Genomic DNA, 22,766 nt, shown 5'->3' with positions numbered 1-22,766 from the left:
ATTGAATTTAAGAATTATATTCAATTAATAACTAAATATTATAATTTATAATAAAATTTAAAAAATAACTAATAATAATGTCAATTTTAAAAATTAAATGATTTTATTTTAACAAAATTTGGGACTAAATTAAACAAAAATAACAAATATAGGGACTAAATTGAACAAAAATAACTAAATTGAACAAAAATAATAATACAACTACAAAATGACACGTGGCACTAGGATTGACACGTGGCACAATTGTGACTTGACACGTGGACACTTTTTTTGAAATTAAAAAAATTAAAAAATTTAAAAAATTTAAAAAATTTAAAAAATAAATAAAAAAATAAAAAAAAAGTTTAAAATCAAAAAAATCAAAAAAAATAAAAAAAAAACAGGAGCTGACACATGGCATGAACTGTTCAAAAACGTTAATTATTTAAACACCGTTAATGGAAAGGACCAAATTGATCACAATTTAACGAAAATGAGGACCTAATTGAACATAAAACGAAAATAGGGACCAAATTGAATAAAATCAACAAAAATAGGGACCAAATGTATATTTAAACCTTTAAACAATTACCAAAACGTAGTTTCTTGTTTTTGTGTCAGAATTAATCGTCTCTTTAACAAATAGTTTTTTAATTACAAGAGTGAGTTGTTGTATCATTGGACAAAATGAGAACTTGCTAGACAAGAACTTTTAATGAATAGAGATCTGAAAAACTTCCTCCTATCTTTCTCAAACTTTTAATTCTCTTAAAAAACTCAATCAAAAGGTAATTACATAATCTATCTTAAGAGAAAATATTAAAATCCTGTATCTTATCATGAAAATAACATAATTTATGAACGTGGAGATAAATAATTTTTTTTAACATGTATTAAAAATGAGTAATTATTATTACATATTATCAACTAACTTTCTTTTATAGTCTCTCTCTATATATATATGATATATGAAAATTAACCCAAATAATACATAGTGTACTTATAAGTTAGGTTAGTAATCCAAACATTACTTAGAGTTAAACCAAACAATTCAAAAAATTTAAAAATAATTACAAAGTATCATTATCATACAATTTTAATTTATATAATAAAAACTGGTACAAATAGAAAAATATACATACACATAAATAATTAATATAACTAATATATTATTGAATGTGGAAAAAGAAAACACAATATTTATTTATTATTTTTCTGGTCAAAGATTATCATCTTCAACATTATTTTTAAAATATATTTTTAACTCATTTATTTTCTCTCTTAATTTTCAATTTAAATTGGTCATCCCCTCATCGTCTCTTCCTTATTGTTCCCATTAAATTGTGAAGCAATGTTTGAAGCCTAGGTACTACAATTAATGCTTTCAACATAAATATAATAATATTATAATGCTCAAACAATTTATAAATAAAACCTCATATTAAGATTTCTAAATTGGTCATCCAATCATCATCCTCTTATCACAAAACCATTGAATTCAAAGTTCAGAAAATGGAGGGAAAGTAGATAGTTTATTTTCTGTTACCAAACAATTGCATGAATCCCACATTTCAATGGCGGAAACCTTAAGCCCTAATCCAACCATGGCCCACAAAAAGAGGGTTCCCATGTCCGCTCGTATGCAGTCTCCGACAAGTCCCTTCTTCGTGGGCTCCAACGACGACCAGCTCGAACGGGCCCAGGCTCGTGCGGCCCGCGCCGCCGCCATCCGCCACAAGTCCCTTGCCGTCAACTTCCATCCGCACCCTCCCAAGTCTCCTTCCTGTCTCAACGAGCACCAGATTCTCGACTTGTTCCACAACTGCATAAAGCTCGCTTCCGAAAATGTAATCGTCAAAATCGTTATCGTCAGACTACTCTTTTTGTTGTTTTGTTTTCCTTATTAGTTATTGGTTTTGTTCTGAGTGGAAGTTTATTTCGTTTATGCGCAGAAAATTAATCAGAAAAACACGTGGGAGTTGGATTTGATCGATCACCTCACCGATATTATTAGGGTTGAAGAAGGGAATCACGTGGAGACTAATTTTCAAATAGTATGTTCGACTTGCTACCTGATTTGTTTGTTCTTTTGTTTGGTTTTATTGGTTCTGATTTTCTGAATTGTGCCTCTTTTAGTACATTTATGTGATTACATGCAGTATCTAGTAGTGATGCGATCTACATTATTTCTAAAAAGTTGTTTCGGAGAAACCCATTCTCAAAGAGAAATAACTGTTTTTCTTAAAGTTATTTCAATAAGCTGTAAAAAATGTTATTATTTTTCCATAATAAGCTAACATTTTGAATTCAGTTTTTTTTCTTTTTCTCATGCACCTTGACTTGCAAGTGTAAATGTACATCAACGAGACCTTTGTGACACTAGAAGCAGGATGCTTATATACATCAGTGTTACGTTCCTCCTTTTTTTCTTGGGCAGGCAAGCTGTACTCTTGAAGCTGGAGTCAGAATATATTCCTTGAGGGTGGATTCGGTGCATTCGGATGCATATAAAGTCCTTGCTGGAATGAATAGAGTAGGCCAAGATACCGAGGAAGGTTACTATAAGTACCCTCTTATCAAGCCTAGTTTATTCTGAACATTTTTTGCCCTTTTATAACGATATAGGTTGTTCTTTGCTTTGCAAATGGGGGCCATGGCGATTTTTTTATTTATTTTTTGCTTAATTGTATCACGAGTTATCTAATCCTACTTGAAAGTTTGGTATCTTAAGAATGTATGAACCACGAATGGTCGCAGTATGCACTCTAAACATAACTGCTGGTATGTTAACTTTTTTATTCTTTAATGGTTTCTAATGCACAGTGTCATGGTCTTCAGGTGCTACTTTAGGGAGTGTTAATGCTGAAAATGGAGAGGCAAGCAGGAAGGAAGTTGGCAAAAAGGTTAATAATCTAGATCTTTGGATTGAAATCATGCATTTTGCTAAGTTGTAAGTGGTGTTTGTCCATGCAGTTGTCGCATTTGTCAACATTGGAATCATCTTTTGAGGTTCTTAATGTAAAGAAGTTTGACGGTGATCTCAAATCTCTCTGTCACTTGTTTGTCATGTGGGACAGAGATAGTGCTGACAATGTATTTGTTTTTTCAGTTGCATTTGCAGTGGATCCACTCTATCACCATACATCAGCACAATTTGATGAAGGTGGAGCCAAAGGCCTTTTGATGAATAATCTTGGTGTATATGGTAAATGTAGGGTGCTCTTTGATTCACTAGAAGTGCCGGCGAAGTGCCTAACCAGTCAAAATGATCATGATATTTCAGATACAATTGATCTTTCTTTCGCCAGAGGTATATTGATCTTTTAAATGGAGTAGCAATATTGGTGTAACATAACAAACGCGAACGTTCTGTATAGACCGGAGACTTAGTTATCTTTACTCTTGTATAGATTGTGTTGAACAGATGATATTGAATATGCATACGAAGGATGTAATCTCTCCAACTCTCAGGATAATAGTAAACCAATTTGATGAAAATGATGGAAGGCCTTTTTATTTTCAATCTTCCGGCGAGAAATCAGCTGAAGAGTTTGATGCCGCTATTGATTCTGAACTTGCCAATGGAAAAGAAGGATATGAGATCTGCTCATCTTGGAGTTATGATCACGATAGCCAAACATTTGCTGCTGAATGGGGCTTTAGTGACGCAGACCCTAGTTTTCCAAGTTACCATGAGGTTTTGTAATGCTTCAGCCATACAACACCAATGCCTGTCTTGGCAGATATTTTAAAAGATTAATTTTTGTTGTTACATCAAATGTTTGATGGGCCTTATATCTCATTGTAGGAAAAGGAACCTAATGTGGATGACATATTTGACAACGTTGATGGATATTTATTTTTGAGTCTGGGTTTTAGGTCAAAGAAAAACTCATGGGCAGGCCCCGATCATTGGAAATATCAAAAAGTTCAAGAAGGTGTGGTATAGGAGGCAGTTAGAGATTGTAATGACTAGTTGTATCTGTATTTTGGAGTTCAGTGTGTTAATAAATTCTGATCAATTTCTAGGCTCTAAGTCAAAGGTTCCTTGTACTTCCGAGGATGAGTTGATCCAGAAAACCAGGCAGCCAAGGACAAAGAGAGAGGTCAAAGTTGATTTAGAATTCACAAGTTTTCTGGAGAAAAAAATACCTGATATCTTTTCTCCTCCCAAGAATCCCAAATCATTACTGGTCTCAGAAAATATATCACCTTGCGTTACAAAACTTCCAGAGGACTGGCACTACGAACCAGAGAATCTTGTCAATTTATTTCTTTTGCCTCATGTAAAGGTATTTTCATTAACGTATAGAAAATAGTTTTAAATATCTTTATCCATAAAAATAATTATTGTTTCTCCAATTCTTGCTATTCTTTCTGCAGTGTATTAGGAGGAGAGCGAGAAAGGTACCAGGTAAAAATACTGTTTGAAGGCCCAATAATTTTCTATATATCTGCTAATTCTTTGGTGTCAATGCAGAAGACATTTTAGAGCTTTTCATGTATTAACGATTGCATCTAAAACCCAAGTGTATCTGCAGATGTCTTAGAAGAACAATGCTATTATAACGAATCATTCCCTTCTTGGGATAATGGAAGTGTTTGTGATGGTGATGTTACTGATGTAAATAATGACACGGATGACTCTAGCACACTTGTTGCTCAGCCTCGTCAAGTGGGTTCATAGCTTTTATTGAATAATTTACATTGTTGCTCTTGATATATGATTGTATCATAATTCATATATGCAGATGAAAGGATCATATCTATCATGAGATCTAGTATTCCTGTTCATTAATTTTAATTTCAACATACAATTTCTCAAAAAATTATTGCACCTCAGCATTCACGTGATTCTTTGTTTCCAAATAACACAGATCAATAAAATTGAAGTCCAGTATGACAAAACATCCAAACAAGTCAATGTGCAGGCTCTGAAAATAACACTTTGGGACCATATTCAAGAATCTATTCAACTTCCATTTCAGGTATGCTAAGGGTTTATCGTTTCTTAAAAGGCTCTGGTTGAAACTGCATTTCCCTTTTCTAGTTATTAATTTTCAATATGATTCCCTCACTAAATAAAATGCTTGCGGCCTATGTTTCTTTCATACATTGTTATGCCTAATTTCTTCTCCATTAGTCTTACATTGTTGATGCTGAATGATTTTTCTTGACTATTCTATGTGCATGGATGATTAATTGCTTTTCTGACCTGATATTTGAAGTTGAGTGATAAGTTTTAATTGCTTTTTACTTTGTTAAAGGGTCAGAAAGAAAAGGTATCTTTCAGGCATATATTGACAAACTTTCCAAGTAAGTGCAATGCTGCTGCAACTATTAGTGACATATCTCCACATTTGTGTTTCATATGCCTATTACATTTGGCTAATGAGAAGGGTTTGAGCATCCAAAGTTGCCCTAACTTGGATGATCTTGGTATATGCTTACTTGATGATGGTGCCAGAACAATTTAGATTCCGCTTCATTCAACTATAGCTTCACTTCAGGAAAAAGAAAATATGTTGACAAGTTTGTGTGCAGTTCCAGTTGGTTTGCTTGCTCTGATACTTTAATTTGTTTGCAGAGAGTGCTCATTTTTTTGTTCATAGGCAATACCTCCTTACCGATAAATTGTATAACGTTTTTAGGATATTAGATAATCAGAAAATTAGAAATAGTAGGTTTTGGATTTGAAACAATGATAAAATATTAGTGAATTTGAATTAACTTCTAAAAGAAGAAATTATAATGAATCAAGAAGGAAAAACAATCAAATTCTTCTTTAGCGAAACTCTAAGTACTCCACTTCATAGAGCTGTTAAATTGGTGTTTTCTAAATATTGATGCATTTAATTAAATTTAATTTATGAGAAATTTAATTTCAGATGATTGAAGGAACTTTTGGATTGTTGACGGAAATGTATGGTAAGGAGAAAAAAGAGTGTGGAAGATTTTTAATTGAGAGTGACTAGATTGAGAGTTGTAGTCTCTCTTTAAGTTAGGAATTTTAATTCATAGTATATAAATATATTTTTATTTGTCATTTTAACCATTTTAAAAATTAAACGTAGTTAATTAAAGTTCATTCTAAAAGAAGTGCTTTTAATTTTTTTTTGTGCAAAAATAATAGTATAGCTAAAATATGAAGTAAAACGAGTGAAATGATCAAATAAACGACTCCTTATTTAAAAAAAAAAAAAAAGATCTTCTTAAAACTTTGATGACAATGGTAAAGAGAAGAAATGATATTACTCTAAAATAAGAAAAATAATGATAGTATAGTTAAGATGAAAAGAAATATGTATATGACTTTTATACATGTTTTATTTAATAAAATTTATATCTAATTTAATTTAAAAAAATCTTAATTGAATTAATTCAAACAACTATAATTAATTTTTTTTTTCACTATCTTCCTGAGTGATTTAGTTGCAGGAATTTCTATACAACTAACATAAAAAAAAAAAATCAAAATTTCAGAAAGGAACAAAGTTCTTGAAAATACTTAAATATCCATAATTACGTCATATTACTCTACAAGATACAAAATCACTTGAAGTTTCTTCAAAATGTAGATTATTCTTCAAGTAATCTTGTTTAATAAAATAACTAAAAACTCTTGGTAAGTTTTTGGAAATAGTTAATTTTGAAAATAATGGAATGTTTCTCCCTTTTAGAGAAGTTTAAAAACATTTTATGGTTACTGATATATCATTATATTCTTCATGTAAATCAAAAAATATTTTGAATTGGTATAATCTATTATTATTAATCATAACGGATTATTTGTGAAAATGTAATTTTTTATATTGCATAATATAACTAATTATTTATTAAAATAATCAATTATTTGTAAAACTCGTGAAAATCAATTTTGATTAACATAATTTTAATTAATGATCTTGACTAATAAAGTTTCTTTAAAATGTAAAAGACGATTCTTTAAGAAATATGTTTTTCACAAAACAGCTCAGACTTTTTCATAAGTATTTAAAAGCTTTGAAAACATGGATTTTTCTTTTTAAGCAGTTTGAAAACCTTTTTTTTTTGTTAATGATTGAGATAATCAATTATAATTGGAGATAATAAACTATTTTATTCTTTATGTGACTCAAAAAATATTTGATTATTAATCATAATAAGCTATTTGCGACAGTGCAATTTTACAGATTCCATAATATAATAATTATCTATTAAAATAATCAATAATTTATGGAACTGGTGAAAATCAATTTTGATCAACATAATTAATTATTATTTTAAATAATTAATTATATAATCGATTATAAACTTTAATTAATTATTATGTTCATAAAGATAGAAAACAAGTTTTTAATGCAAATTTTTTTAAAATCATTTTAAAGATTGATTAATACTTTACGTTTAACCACTTAAAAGTGCACCATTGTATTGAAGGTGCGTCATATTGAAGGTGCAATAATTTAATAATAATGAGTACGAATGCCAACAACCTAATACTATAATTACACACTTTAGGCTATTTATCTTAACAAATTTCATTACATTACATTTATAATGGTGTTTTAAAAAAAATATGCAAAAATTCATGTCTAGATTAGTGTAAAATTTGTAATAACACTCCAAATAAGTTGTTTCTGAGTATCCTAAAAGTATAGAAACCAAGTATTGTCATTTTTTTACTCAACTTAACTATAAATAAATAATCACACATTAAGTTTATTAAAGTTAGCTATTTCATGAACATAATCAAATAAATATACCGCTTGTTTCCATTGAAAGACTAATATTACCTGTGGCAGGGTAATTACTTCCACACCTTCAAAAAAAAAAAAATTATTTTCATATTTTATTGTTGGGTCTCTTTACTCTGCATTTGTTATGTCCTTGTAACACTCCAAAAACGTTTCCAAACAATTAATTACAGTAAAATTTTTCTAACAATAGTTTCAGGATCTTTTTATTCTCTGTCACTATGAGGTATTTGCCACATATGCTATTTGAAAGCAACCAGAATTAAATACTCTTGTGTCAACACATCCAATCATTCATATATATATATATATATATATATATATATATATATATATATATATATATATATACTTTTCTTATATAATTCATGATATTGTCCTCACATCACTCATTATTCATTATATGACTTGTGTTTTCAACCAACATTTATTTTGTTCATTTTTGTTCATTTTTTTTAATTGTTTGACTTGCTTTACGTTAACAAAGCTATTATTAATCATAATGAATATAACAAATTTATTTTCTTTATTTTCTTTTATCTTATAGTTTTTCCTTTTTGAAGAATTTTTGTTTTACAAAATTTTTTTTCATTATCTTTCGATTATTCAACTAGTATTGACATTTGAAAAGTTTAGCTAGATCTTGAAGGTATTTTTTTATCTTATTAGACTTTTAGTCAAACATTTCTTTCATTGTGTGATTTCATTGGAAGTCGTATCAAATTACTTTTAATAAAAACATATGATCACTTTTACTCATTTTTAATATTTTTAATTGTTATTTATTTTTATCATACAGAATATTGTTTTGATAATTTATTATATAATTTTTTTATTTTCTAACTTATTATTATAAATATAATTTTAGCATTGAAAATGTATAAAGACATTTTATTTAATATAATAATAATTTAATGTAATTTTCAAGAATATTGTTTACCACTATTTAATATAGATTAAAGTTCAAAAAATAAAAAGTTCATGCTAAATTTCAATTGTTATTAGTTTAATATTTAATTTTTGTACAAGTAGTCTATTATAATTTTTACTATAAGAAATATTTTTTATTAGGATTTAGAGAAAGTGAGTAAAAAGAGACTTAAAATATTTTTAAACTTATTTGGTTTTTTATGATTTTTTAAAACTATTTTTTTAATTTTATCAATTTTGTTTCACTAATATTTGTAAAATTAATAAACATTTTGGTTCTCATAAATTTTGATAATTTATTTTGAAATGTATATAATTATTTTTTTTTCTAAATGTTTGATATTGAAGAAATGGAAATGCATCCTTTTTATATTGAATAAAAATGTTATACTAGTTGGCTATGTATATGGATGAATTTTTTATTTGAGAACGAATATGTGATAGTGAAACTCGTCTTGTCCGTTTCACTCGGTTGTTACTCCTACTACTTACACTAGTGCAGTAAGGGCTTTTTGTCTCGGTTATTTTTTACATTTTGCCTCGGGTCTCGAACCGAGACATATTGGGGCGAGGCCAAAATGTACCCCTTTTGGCCTCGGTTATCACCCGAAGCCATATACCCACTTTTATGCTTCGGTTGTTTCAAAACTGGTGCCATATACCCAGTTTCATTCTCCGGCGGCGATCCACTCTCCACCACCTCATCTCCCGCAGTCATCACTGATAGAAAGGCAACCTTTCTTCCAAAACCGCACCACCCATTTCCGCCTCTCCTCCCCTCGCCCCACCTTCTTCAAACCCACATCAATCAAATGCGCCACCCAACTCCACACCCAACCCCCACCCCTCACCCACGCCCAAGATCGCGTCTTCAACTTCGTCGCCGGCCCTGCCACCCTCCCGGAAAAGGTTCTCCTCCGTGCCCAATCCGAGCTCTACAACTGGGGCGGATCTGACATGAGCGGAGTATTCGCACCCTCCTCCAGATCCCGCCGGAGTATTCTGTCCTCTTCCTCCAGAGCGGCGCCACAACCCAGTTTGCCGCCGTGCCGCTCAACCTCTGCTCCCCTGACGACGTCGTCGACTTCATCGTCACGGGCTCCACCAGGAAGAAAGTGGCACACAGGAACAGTTCCAGGCTTAACCTTAAGCCATTTTTGCGAAGAGAGAGAGAGAGAGTGCGCGAGAGAGAGCGAGGGGAAGGAGTTGCAGAGGGGAAGAAGAATGGTTCGCGAAATTCGAACCCTAAATAAACCCTATGGCTTTGGTTGTTAGGGGAACCGAAGCCATAGACCCCCTTTTGGCACCGGGTCTCCTTGGACCGAGGCCAAACAGCCAACGTCCAACCACTTTTTGGCTTCGGGTCTTACTGGATCGAGGCCTATACCACCATTTGGCATCGGTTTTGGGCGAACCGGGGCCTATACCCCTTTTTGGCTTCGGGTATTTGGAGAACCGAGGCCTAAAACTTGGCTGAAATTACAAAAATGCCACCGCGCCATTATATGCTTCGGTTCCTGACCAACCGAGGCATATAAAGCGAGGTAAAATGAGAATTCTGCACTAGTGTTAGGAATAACAAAAATACTCAAGTCCAATACTCATAGATAAAATTCATGACCGGATAGTTGATACCTATGGGTGCAGGTAGCGGATATTTTAATACCTGTTTATCAATGAGTCGGGTGCGGATATTATATTCTCTGTATCCGTTATCCACAACATAATAAAATTAAAAATATATTTTATTAGATTAAATTTAATTAAAATTAAAATTTAATTTATATTTTTTTATATATTATTTTTGTAATTTTATTTTAAAAATTTATAAAATGTCTTTTTTTAAATATTTGCATATATCCACAAGTACACGCGAGTATTTTAAAATACCCACAAATATTTTTTAAGCAGGTTGCGGGTAGATTTTTTTGTTTGTTGGACAGGTTATGGGTAGACATTATCTGTGTCTGACCCGACCCGTTGTCATCCCTACTACTAATAAAGCTAAAGAAACTATTTTTTTTATTAAATCAAATAAATTTTCTTTTAATTTATTTATTTCTTTTCACTTTTTCACTTATACTTTTTCTTCTCTTTAATTTTTGCTTGTTTAGAATTTAATCCAAATCAAATTATCATAAGTTCAGAATGATTTTACTCCACCTTCACTCAAGTCTATATTCCAAAAACACGACAAACGCTTTCAGAAAATTAAAATTGAAAAAAAAACAAAAAGATTATAGGAAAAGAAGCTTTGAGGAAAATAGATTATTAAATTAATAGTAATGAGTAAAATTATTGGTAGTCAATAACTAAGATGAATGAATTAATTTATTTCTCTATTATTTTTTTCACTTTTCACTCCATTTTTTTTGTCTGCAGATTAAAATCTGCACTTTTGTATAAATAATTTATCATTTTGATATCTACATTTTTATTTTTCAGTTTCGCCTTTCAATAAGTAATTATTTTTTAAAAACTAAAATAATGAACTTACCTGTTTTATTTTTTCAGTAACTAATTTATAAATTTAATAATTTTTTATTTGATATTTTTTAAAATTAATTATTTTTAATAAAAAAGATTATAAAATAAATAAAATCTATTTTTTAAAGTTATTTATATTAATTTTTATAATTATAATAAAAATAAAACCACACATACAATACATTTTTTTAGTATAACAAAAAAGAAAACACACAAGCCATATAGGCGTGCATGTGTTGTCGTCCTTTGAGAAGGAAAATATCATCATGTACTATTTACTAGTTGGTTGTGACGTTTTGCAAACACATTTAACGTGACTTATTAGTACACTCAACACACAACACGTTACTCAACACAAAGTAAAGGCGGAGACATGGTTGCCCCAACTCATCCCACCCTTATCACAACATTCCCACTCCCTATTCATTTACCATTTCACATCACATTACATTCATAAAGAAACAAAAACAAACCAATAATAATAATAAATATCTCACAATAATAAATATATTTAACTCTTCATTTCTGCTCATCATTACATCAAACCAAAACTACTACCACCCAAACACCTTCCCTTCTTCATCCCTCCCTTCACCATGTCATTATCACCGCCACCTCTCGTAACGGCGGCGACGGCCACAGATCTTCCGGTCCGCCAGATTCCGGGAAGCTACGGGTTCCCGTTGCTGGGCCCCTTATCGGACCGACTCGACTACTTCTGGTTTCAGAAACCGGAGAGCTTCTTCAAGAAGCGAATGGAGAAGTACAAGAGCACGGTGTTCCGCACCAATGTTCCTCCCTCCTTCCCCTTCTTCGTCAACGTCAATCCCAACGTCATCGCAGTTCTCGATGTCAAATCCTTCTCCCACCTCTTCGACATCGACCTCGTCGACAAGAAGAACGTTCTCGTCGGAGACTTTGTCCCCGACGTCAGCTTCACCGGAAATATGAGGGTCGGTGTCTACCAGGACCCCTCCGAACCTCAACATTCCAAGGTACTCTTCTCCTTCTTCTTCTTCTTCATCTATTCATTCAATTTTGTTTCTGAATTCTTAATTTGCGCAATTTAACCTAATAAATTGAAGTTTCAGTTAGACTTTGTGTGTTATAGGGAAATACTGTTTTCCACTGCGAAGAAATAATAACAAGAAAACTGTGGAGTTATCTATGAATAATAATGACAAGAAAAAGAAAAATGAATTTTCTACTACCAAATTTTTACAATTTTTTTTATAATCTCATAGATATTATTTTTTAAATGATTTTTTTTTCTTTTTTACACATTCTCAATATTTTAAAATTATTTAAAAGATAACGCCTCTTATAAAAAAAAATTATTAAAATTTAATACTCAAATTATTATTATTGTCCTGATAATAATGATAAACGTTTTTTTAACGGTAAAGAATAATAATAAGGTGCGTAGAAGGTTTTTGTATCATTTGTTGTTTTATGTATGCCTAGACAAATTGAAATAAAAGAAATAAAAAATAATCATGGTAGGAAGAAAATAAAGACGTGTTCGTAAGGTCCAGGTAAGTGAGACGTCGTTGTACTGGACTGGACCGCTTTACATAGTACTGTGTAAAATGGGTAACCGGATCATGATTATGTGGTCCGCAAAGATGCAGAATTTGTTATTTTGATTTATGTTGTTGGGAAATGTGAACGGGTCAGTCCACTCATCGATGGTCTGCCAAAAAATAAGGAGACAAACTGCTTTAAAACGCATGGAAAATCTTGTTACGCGACATTTTATTTTTTAATTTTAAAATTATATATATATATATATATTTATAAAAGCTACATGTAATTATATAAATATTTTTAAGTTTTTAATTAATTAATTAATTTATATTTTTAACTAATTAAATTAAAATGATTAATTTAATTTATCATAATTAATAATTTAAATTCAATTTATAAATATTAATGATTTGAATTAAAAATATAACAAAAGTTAATTTAAAATAAATTATTTTACTTTTTTAATTTTAAATGAAAAAACAAGTTAGTCACTTCTCTTATTCTATTTTTAATGTTAGTTTGACGGATTAGATATGATGATGAATATAGATTGACATGTGACAGTCAAACATTAAAGTAAAGAAAAACAAAAGAAAATGTTATATGTAATGTGCTAAATGATTTTTGATTAATATTAAATTTTTATCTACTTAGTTGTACTACTAAATCTTTGTATGATAAATTAAAAGTGTCAAATATAAAAAGGACTGTAATAATTACTTATCTATCTAAAATTGAAATATGTGCGGTATTTGTTTTGGCTAGTGGGGGCAATAAATTTCGTTATTTTATATCCATTTAAAAAAAATAATCTTCGTCTCCATCAACATATCATATTCAACCAAAGGTATTATTAACTATTTAATATCAAAATGTATTCTTATTATTATAATATTAAATATTTTAAAAAATTATAATTATATATTCTAAATTAAAATATACCAGATAAAATTTCATAAAAACTAAATATTTATTAAGTTTGTAAATATTAATGAACCAAATTAATAAAACTAAAAAATATTTTTAAGAAATTATAGTAAGAAATGCTAAGTTTAAAAATATTTTAAATATGTCTATTTATTTTCTTTCTCTAAATTATAGGATAATATTTTTTTTATACAGTAATAAAAATTATTGTACATCATTTAAATGAAATCGCAAAAACAATAAAGTATAATTAAAATTTAATATGAATATTTTATTTTTTAAATTTTAATCTATTTTAAATGATGATAAACAAAATATCACGACAACATTAAGTTATTATAATATAATAAATAAAATATTTTTATATAATTATGGTGATCAAATTAGATTTATAAAAGAAGTTAGAAAATAAAAATAATTATATAAAAAATCATCAAAATAATCGTAAGAATTTTGGTAATTTAAAAGGAATGAAATGAATATAAAGAGCATATGAAAACATGAAGAGTATTTTCATATTTATTTCTGTCTCCATAAATATTATTCATACTCATCAATTAATTCCATAATTTTCTATATATAAAACAAACGAGTTTGGACAATTAAAAATTTATTTGTCATTCATTGTTTTGGCTTTCTCACACACACACACCATTTACATCTATGTCAAAGTCAATTCTATTATGGATAATAATGTTTTGATTTTTTTTTACCTACCACTCCAATCATATTATAAAACCGTATTTTTTCTTTCAAATTTTCAAGCAACGAGTTCTATTGTGATTTGCAACTGTGTGCGACCTTTTCGAAATCACTTATTTTTATTATGAGAATTACTGTCCTGTACCTATTCCAGACCCGATTGAACTGATCTTCATTTACCCTTCTTGATAGAGTTGGGTAAACGCACAAAGATTTAGGGTGTGTTCCTCTGTGTAGATGGATATGGGGGAGAGTGTGAAGATGGATTTGTGTAGATTTAGGTGGATGGATATTTGTGTTTTTTTGAGTGGATTTAGAGGGTAAAGTGAGTGGATTTGGAGATAATTTTTATGAAAGTTAGTGAAATATTTGATTGATGTGATAGATAAAATTATATGTTAAAATAAATATATTTATTAAGTTACCATAATATCCTTGTGTAAAAAAAAAAGAATGATTTTGTAATTTGATGTTATAAAAATAATTATCATTAATTAATACGAATTAAAAAAAATATTAAATTTATATAAAATTTTAAAATTAAATTAAATTAAATTTTTATGAATGTAAAAAAAAGTTAAAAAAATTTAAAAAAAATGTCAAAAGAAGTTAAAAAAAAGGTAAAAAAAAAAATAAAAAATCAACGACACCGGTGTCGTAACCGGTGTCGCCCTTTGTAAACACAAGGCACCGGTTACGTAACCGGTGCCATTACTCCACACAACACCACATTAACCACACTAAACACAACACCATGCCACCAGTGCGAGGGCAAAATGGAGGGTAAAATGGGAAAATGACCATCTTTATTCTCTAATCTTCTCATAAAAGGGTGGATGGAAAAATGCACACATCCCTCAAATCGGCGCTCTCTAATCAGCTTCAATACATACAATGGAACACGATAAATTTTACAATCTGCGCTCCCTAATTCACATTAACAGTACTATCCCTACAAACGAACATGCCCTTAAGAATGAATCCAATAAAGTGATTTTGATTGATAGAGACCCTAGAAAAAAAATAAGAGACAGACAAAAAAGAAAGAATAAAAAAGGAAAAGGTTTTCTTGACTATCTAACACCCTTACAATATTTGATGTTAACTATTTTAAACGTAAAAAGCTGAGTAATTGAAATCTAAGGGAAAGAAAAAGATTGAATTTGAATGAAGTTTAGAAAAAAAGTAAACATTGATTATATTTAGACAAAGCGTAAGTGAGTCCCCAGAAGAACAAACATCACACTTTATTTTTTCTTTTTGTGTAAGAATGGTTTGAAGTTGTCATCGTTTTTATGCATGCAGGTGAAGGCCTACATAATAGATATCCTGAAACGAAGCTCGGGAATATGGGCATCAGAACTCGTGTCCAACCTAGACGTTTTCTGGGACAACATCGAATCATCACTCTCAAAATCTTCACCTGCTTCCTATTTCTTGCCTCTGCAACAATTTCTCTTCACTTTCCTCTGCAAAGTTCTGGCAGGTGCAGACGCTTCTCGTGACCCCAAAATCGCAGAGTCAGGCCACATCATGCTTGATCGATGGCTTGCCCTTCAGCTCCTCCCCATCACCAGCATCGGCATTCTCCAACCCTTGGAAGAAATCTTCCTCCATTCCTTCGCTTACCCTTCCTTTCTCGTTAGTGGAGACTACAACAACCTCTACAACTTCGTCAAGCAACAAGGTCATCCTCGTACCACATCATACTTCTAATTTAATGTTTCTCGTACTTTTAATGTTCATGCAGTGATGAAAATAACGTAACAGGGAAGGATACCATAAACAGAGGCGAAATCGGGTTCGGGTTGACCCAAGAAGAGGCGATCCACAACCTACTCTTCGTGCTAGGGTTCAACTCCTTCGGGGGCTTCACCATTTTCCTTCCAGCTTTGTTTGGTGCCATAGCGAAAGACCCCGCGTTGCAGGAGAAGCTGAAGAAGGAAGCCAGGGAAAACGGCGGCTCAACGTTGAGCTTTGACTCCGTCAAAGAGATGCCTCTGGTCCAATCGGTGGTGTACGAAACGCTGCGTATGAGCCCTCCGGTTCCGCTGCAGTTCGGTCGCGCCCGAAAGGACTTCCGTTTGACTTCTCACGACTCCGTTTTCGACGTGAAGAAGGGGGAGTTGCTATGCGGCTTCCAGAAGATCGTTATGAGAGACTCTCTCATCTTCGACGAACCGGACCTCTTCAAACCGGACCGGTTCACGGAGGAAAAAGGGGCCAAGTTGCTGGACTACTTGTACTGGTCCAATGGGCCTCAAAGTGGGTCACCCACTCTGTCCAATAAACAGTGCGCCGGCAAGGACGTTGTCACCCTCACTGCGGCCTTGATTGTGGCTCACCTCTTTCGCAGGTACGATTCCATCACCGGCGATGGAGGTTCCATCACTGCCCTTCAAAAGCCTAAGTGAACTCAAGGCTAAATTTGTATTTCCACGTGGAGATTGTACTTGATCTATTCACACACGTGCTGAGAATGATATATTTTTATCCAAGAGTTTAAATGCAAGATTATGCTACTCTTTGGTCCACAATTATCTATCTTTTTTATCTTTTTAATCTAATGATTATGGAAAGTCACATCAACCCATGAATGCCATTGGATCTGGTGAGCAAAGTTCAGATCTTCAACCTTTTGTATGCATTAGTAAGTACATCCTCTGATTTTGATCCTTATCCCACTTCACAAATTCTCATTAATTAAGACACTAAGCACTTCTTATAAAAAGAAGAAAACCTAGCACTTACAGGTTACCATGTTTAATTTCTATGCATTTCAATTATAAAAGTTTTCATTTTTGTGATTTTGAAATGATTGTATTATGATAGGTTAACAAATTTTATATTTAATTTATAAAATTATTTTAAAATTTTAAATATATTTATTTTAACGTGTTACAAAATTATTTTAAAATTTTATATTTGAATTTATAAAATTGTTATTTTTAAACCAATTATAAAGATGATTGATATATAATGTTATATAAATATTTGAAATATAAATTTATCAATCTATATATTTAAAAATTTAAAATAAAGTTTAAATAAAATTTAATGTAAAATATAAATTTAAATAAACTTAAAATTGTTCAAAATATGTAATAAAAATATCATTATAACATTTATATAAAAGTTAAATTTGCTCTTAATTTGGAAGATGAAATTAAAAATTTTAAAAATTTTGAAACTGAAATGAAATTAAAATAACAAATATATGAATTAAATTGAGATTCAAACATTAACTTAACAAATATCATCATAAGTGACACGATATTGACATGACACGTCACATAAATAATTTTTCAAAATAAAAAAAAAATAAAAATAAATGAAGGGGTGACCTTGACACATACTTAACGTGGTTAACACCATGCTAACGGAAATGACCTAATTGTTCACATTTTCAAAAATATGGACCTATTTGAGTCTAAACAATTTTGGAGACTTATTTGAGATTTTGATACAAAAACGTTGACCATTGAAATATTTTAACTTTAAGATTTCTAAAAACATTTGACTTTGTGAGGTTTTTCTTAAAGAAAAATACTATTTGGCATCAATGAATTATGAACAAGATATCATTTTTAATCTAAAATCTTAAAACAATAAATTTGTGAGTCATTCTATCATGTGGCGGATTTTAGTCAAAAAGTTTGAAAGTGCCAAAATAATACATTCAAATTTTATATATTTAATTATTATTAATAATATAACAAAAGTATATATAATTTAGTATTGAAATTCTTGTATGTTTTTCCTTGCGAAAATTATAGTTTTAAAATTATATTCGATATAGAACTCCTTTGAAATTAGTTTTTCTAATTCAAAAGAATTAATATGAAATTTTCCACTTATAATTTTTTGAATTTTAAGGAATGGTTCTCTAATTCAACAATTGAGTTCCTAGTATCATGCTTGAAAATAGATGAAGTAAATTTATATTATTTTTATCTTCAAAGGTATCTTCTCTTTTATCACTTTACAAAAGTGAATTTATTATTTTATTTTTCATCAATATACCTATTTAAAAAAAATTAAGACTAAAAAATAATTTATCAAAATCTAATAAAAAATTGAGATAGATAAGAAAAATTGTTTTCCTATGTTAGGTTTTGTCACCTCTGAAAATACTTTACATTATTTGGTTCGTTAATCAATTGTTTCAATTCATTCTTTCATAAGCAACAATTGCTTAATTTTAACAATTCTATTTTATGGCATCTTAAATTTGTTTTTAAAATTAAATACTATAAAATATAATATATATTTTAAATATATAACATTAAAATTTGATTCTTATAAGGCAATGTGAATGTATTTTAAAGGATAAAGTATAATAACCGTGAAGATCATAATTAACCTTAAATTATTTTGTTAAGTGTACTTGTTTTTAACACAATTCTTGTTAGTTAACTGTTGCAAACGCCCTTTATTTTCTAATTTGGTTTCCTTCATTTTTAAAAGAATATCCAAATCTTTAAGAACAAACTTAAACATGAAGGTTCACTTTAGATGATACAATATGCAATCATAACTATAAAATTTATAAAAAAATAAAATAAAGTGCATAGTGCTTGATATATTATTGATTTGACATATTCCCAAATTCCCCTGAAGTTCATTTTTTTTGGCAACTTTGATAAAATGATTGGTGATAATTCTTTCGATAGAATTTAAGTCCATATTTATGTAAGTTTATTTTTGACAAGAAAAAAGTAATATAATTGCTTATTGGCAATTCCAGATAAGCCATATAACAAGTCTTCCCTTTCATACTCCCTCCATCTTAATGCCAAATCTAAACCTGACCGTGAAACACACAAAGTTTGGTGCAATGCATTTTATAATACAGGACTTGTTTGAACAATTCTAAAAGCAATTAGACAAAGATAAAATAAGTTTTTTCTACAAGTTAAAAAGAATTGATGTATAATTAAAATATCATTTTCTAAGAGAGCTAATACAAAATAATTTCTATAAACTAGTTTATGTATACATCAATTTTACCTTATGGAAGACTAACTCTAATATTTATGAAGAAATTTATCCAAATATGTCTGCATAAATCCTTCTATTAATAACTAATCCTTCCTCAGTGCATAAACAATTAGGTGGCCTACTTCCAGTTAGGTTAAATGCACACCTTAGGCAAACAAAAATGCTATCTCTGTTGTTCAATGCTATATTTCTAGAATAAGCTACAGTCAGAATCGGCTTTCAAACCAGAACTTTCAGAAACAAGTAGTCACACAATTTTGTTATGTAAGAAGTTTGTCACAAAAACCTAACACTTTCCAGCTTTCAATTGTCTTAAATACTTAGTAAGTACCAAAAATGGAGGTTAGAAATACAGCAACATCTGTATTGTGATTTTACAGTTTTGACTCTATGGATATACCAGAATTATATGGAACCTATGATGATTTGCTACTACCCCAACTATATATATAACTTCCCTTTCAAACTAGTATGCAATAACTACATGTAGGTCACACCAGTTTAAGCAGACTGCAGTTTCCCTTTAGAGTGAGAATTAGATTTGGCAAGACCTTCTTTCCATCCTTTATGACGAGCCCTGAGTTCCCATAGTGCAGAGAGCTTCTTCTGAGCCACTAAGGCCATCTCAGACTTTTCCCTGGCTTCCTCACATGTCTCCATTCCTGAATTACACTTGTCTGCTTCTTTTTGATACTGAGATGCAATCTTCTTAGATTCCAGCAGAGCCATGTCAGCACGATGCTGATTTTTCAAAGCTTCAGTTTCCCGGAGATTTAGTTCTTCTGACAGTAGCTCTGCAACATTGTTTTCGGTGTCTCCATCCACCTTTGGATCGTGCTTTGCACAATCTAAATCACAATTCAATTAATCAAGAGAAGAAACAGCAGTTGGTAAAATGATCTGGATATGAAAAACAGACACAGGAAGAGCATGTTCTGATGACACAGCTGTAGGCAAAATAAAAATTCTGTCCTCATCTTCATGCAGACAAATATCCAATACAAGAGTTTGTTTGAATAAATTTATATAAAAATACTCATAGGAAAAATGAAGAAAGTGTTTTCATGAACTCTAAATTAACTTATGAATAACTTCATCTATAAAAATTCCTTCATGTTAACTTCATAACCATTTCCTATTAGTGATGAAAATGATGCATCACACCAAACCTTGGATAACATGTCACTCAAGCAAGTTTGTACCTTTATTTGAACACAATATATATTATGTGTTGCTTCAGAGAAAATTGTTTGCAACACTAGCCGAGTACCTTTGTTTAGCACGGTGGAATACCAGGTTGACATAAATCAGAATTCTATATTATATACCACAAAATCTTTGAATAATAGGTTTATCAAACAAAAATGAATCAAATTTAATAAAGGGAAAACACACAAAAAGACACATGAGATTTCAGATCCTGATAGTTCACCCAACCTAAAAGGAAACGAGTGAGAGTAACTATGTAACTTCGGCTCTTGTCATCATACAGATATGCTTAGATTCAATCATAGAGAGGTCACGATAATAAAGAAAGGTTTACTCATGCACAGTACATCAACTGAGATATTTCACAGGAATTCATTGAGGAAACCAGAAACCAACCTTCAAACGAAGAGTTGCTAAGCCCTGCATAAATACAGATAAAGAAACTGGAATAAGCACATGATTGACTTGGTGTGCAATCAAGAGAAAGCAACTACAATCATAATGAAACAACAGTCTTCAATTGGAACCGCAATTGCTTTGACATCACATACAGAACTAAATAATTTACAAATTTATTTAAGATAAGCAAGCAAAAGCTTTACAAATGTTTCAAGGCTATTGTGCTTAGGTTAGTATTTATTAAGACTATAAATAGACTAAGCAATGCTACTTTTATTGCGAGTTTCATGGTGAATGCTATGTGACAACCACATATAACCAAGCAAAAGGGGACACTGGTAATCATTATATGCCACTTAACAAGTCCACATAACGTCCCGTGATGCAAATTAAGAGACCCAAAACACAGTTTATCCCAGAAGTAACAGTAATAATGAAATAAAGAAAAGAAGAAGAAGAAGCAGATCTAAATTGGAAGCACATGAGTGATGAAAGCAGTTATTTTGAAGATTTTGAATGCAGAAAAGGAAAAGGGTAAAAGGGGTGGAATTGAATTAGAGAGAAAGTATATACCTTGGGGAATGGAAATGATGGGTTGGGAAGAGCAATCACAGACGCAGGGAGTGCAAGAAGAAGAAGAATGGTTGATGAGTTCGATGAGGTGCCAGTAGAGAGGGGGACCCACTATGTAGCCGGCAATGGACAGCGCCACCACCCACAAACCAAACCTCACCACAACGCCACCGCAATTCATCTCTCTCACAAACTCTGCACTCTGAATTATGCTGTGCAGAAAAGAGTGAAAGAAGAGAGAAATTGAAGTCGGCAATGGTAGACAAACACTTTAAAAACCTCCTCTTTTTTTTCTTCTTCTCCTTCACTCTTCTTCTTCTTCTTCGCTTCCTCCTGTATTTATTCTTATGCGTCTCATTTAATTCTTTAATAAATATATTTTTATCTTATCGTAGTACTAAAATATATTTAGAAAAGTGACTTTATTTCAACACATTCTCACAATAATAAAAAAAAAAGAAAGAAAAATTGTATGAATATCTTACGTTGTTGTTTTTGGGCTAGTTTTTTTTTTTCGTTGAATATCGTTGTCTCTGTGTTGTTTATTTAATATCTTTTGGACTTTTTAAGAGACATTGGTTGTTCCACCACCAGGCCTAATTAAGTTTCTGTTACACTTGCATTTTGGATATTAAAACTTCTGTGCTCTCCTAACTAACTTATCAAAAATTTTATATTAAGTTTAGGTTTTAATTTTATACTATTAAATTTAAAATTTCTTCTATGTGTAAGAAAGAACAAATGAAAGGGATTACGTTCATATGCTTTCTTCTCTTTTATTGCGAGAACTATATATCATGTGTTTAAATTGCAGGAAAAATATATAAACATATTTTTATGATAAATTCAGTTTCTCTAAAATGAAAATTTTATTATGTGATAATTATTAAAAAATAATGATTAAGATGGCCATAAATATGTGTGCATGATATAAATTACAAAGTTCTTAAACTTTTGACTATTAATTAATTTTCCAATCCTTTAAAGAATACATCTTAATTTTTATTCATGACTCCTCATTAGTTTAAATCTCTTAAGCGTTTTTCCTTAGAAAAAAAATTCCAACCATCATACTAAAACTGATGATTTGTGCTGGTGGCCAATTCAAACAAAAATAATCATTGTGGTAAAACTTAACAATGATTAAAATAAAAAGAAATATAATAAGATAATTAATGGAAACAAACATATCTGACTATAGTAAAAACTGTAATAAAACTTAACTTAATTACTGTATCAATTACTGTGTTCTAACAATTGAACCATACAATGAGAAGAATATGAAGTAGAAAAATA

General features: G+C 30.5%; 3 protein-coding genes across 3 annotated transcripts; 2 read left to right on the top strand and 1 right to left on the bottom strand.

The window, feature by feature from the left end:
* The first annotated feature begins 1,448 nt into the window (after nucleotides 1–1,448).
* LOC114184120 (condensin complex subunit 2-like) lies at nucleotides 1,449–5,735 on the top strand. The gene is made up of 13 exons (XM_028071370.1): nucleotides 1,449–1,826; nucleotides 1,932–2,033; nucleotides 2,417–2,534; nucleotides 2,818–2,882; nucleotides 2,953–3,013; nucleotides 3,089–3,289; nucleotides 3,390–3,676; nucleotides 3,788–3,917; nucleotides 4,009–4,271; nucleotides 4,363–4,393; nucleotides 4,521–4,654; nucleotides 4,857–4,967; nucleotides 5,247–5,735. Exons 1-13 carry the CDS (start codon nucleotides 1,554–1,556, stop codon nucleotides 5,454–5,456), a joined length of 1,986 nt encoding a protein of 661 aa, XP_027927171.1. The 5' UTR covers nucleotides 1,449–1,553; the 3' UTR covers nucleotides 5,457–5,735.
* Nucleotides 5,736–11,655: 5,920 nt separating this feature from the next.
* LOC114185596 (fatty acid hydroperoxide lyase, chloroplastic) lies at nucleotides 11,656–16,828 on the top strand. Its single transcript, XM_028073427.1, has 3 exons — nucleotides 11,656–12,127; nucleotides 15,594–15,975; nucleotides 16,059–16,828. The coding sequence occupies exons 1-3, from the start codon at nucleotides 11,729–11,731 to the stop codon at nucleotides 16,700–16,702; spliced, it is 1,425 nt and encodes a 474-aa protein (XP_027929228.1). The 5' UTR covers nucleotides 11,656–11,728; the 3' UTR covers nucleotides 16,703–16,828.
* Nucleotides 16,829–19,561: 2,733 nt separating this feature from the next.
* LOC114185426 lies at nucleotides 19,562–21,819 on the bottom strand. The gene is made up of 3 exons (XM_028073140.1): nucleotides 21,471–21,819; nucleotides 20,895–20,918; nucleotides 19,562–20,137 (listed from the first exon to the last, which is right to left on the bottom strand). Exons 1-3 carry the CDS (start codon nucleotides 21,649–21,651, stop codon nucleotides 19,791–19,793), a joined length of 552 nt encoding a protein of 183 aa, XP_027928941.1. The 5' UTR covers nucleotides 21,652–21,819; the 3' UTR covers nucleotides 19,562–19,790.
* Between the last annotated feature and the right edge of the window lie 947 nt (nucleotides 21,820–22,766).

Source organism: Vigna unguiculata, chromosome 5 (assembly GCF_004118075.2).
Source record: "Vigna unguiculata cultivar IT97K-499-35 chromosome 5, ASM411807v1, whole genome shotgun sequence".
Classification (NCBI taxonomy): Eukaryota; Viridiplantae; Streptophyta; class Magnoliopsida; order Fabales; family Fabaceae; genus Vigna; species Vigna unguiculata.
The sequence above is the reverse complement of the archived record's forward strand: the minus strand, read 5'-3'. Positions and strand labels throughout refer to the sequence as shown.

Coding starts and splice junctions, on each gene's coding strand:
- LOC114184120 (XM_028071370.1), top strand. CDS start 1,554: ATGGCGGAAACCTTAAGCCCTAATCCAACCATGGCCCACAAAAAGAGG. Junction 2,034..2,416: donor TGGAGACTAATTTTCAAATA/GTATGTTCGACT, acceptor TTTCTTGGGCAG/GCAAGCTGTACTCTTGAAGC. Junction 4,655..4,856: donor TTGTTGCTCAGCCTCGTCAA/GTGGGTTCATAG, acceptor CAAATAACACAG/ATCAATAAAATTGAAGTCCA.
- LOC114185596 (XM_028073427.1), top strand. CDS start 11,729: ATGTCATTATCACCGCCACCTCTCGTAACGGCGGCGACGGCCACAGAT. Junction 12,128..15,593: donor CCGAACCTCAACATTCCAAG/GTACTCTTCTCC, acceptor TTATGCATGCAG/GTGAAGGCCTACATAATAGA. Junction 15,976..16,058: donor CAACTTCGTCAAGCAACAAG/GTCATCCTCGTA, acceptor ATAACGTAACAG/GGAAGGATACCATAAACAGA.
- LOC114185426 (XM_028073140.1), bottom strand. CDS start 21,651: ATGAATTGCGGTGGCGTTGTGGTGAGGTTTGGTTTGTGGGTGGTGGCG. Junction 20,919..21,470: donor CATCATTTCCATTCCCCAAG/GTATATACTTTC, acceptor GTATTTATGCAG/GGCTTAGCAACTCTTCGTTT. Junction 20,138..20,894: donor TAGCAACTCTTCGTTTGAAG/GTTGGTTTCTGG, acceptor ATTGTGATTTAG/ATTGTGCAAAGCACGATCCA.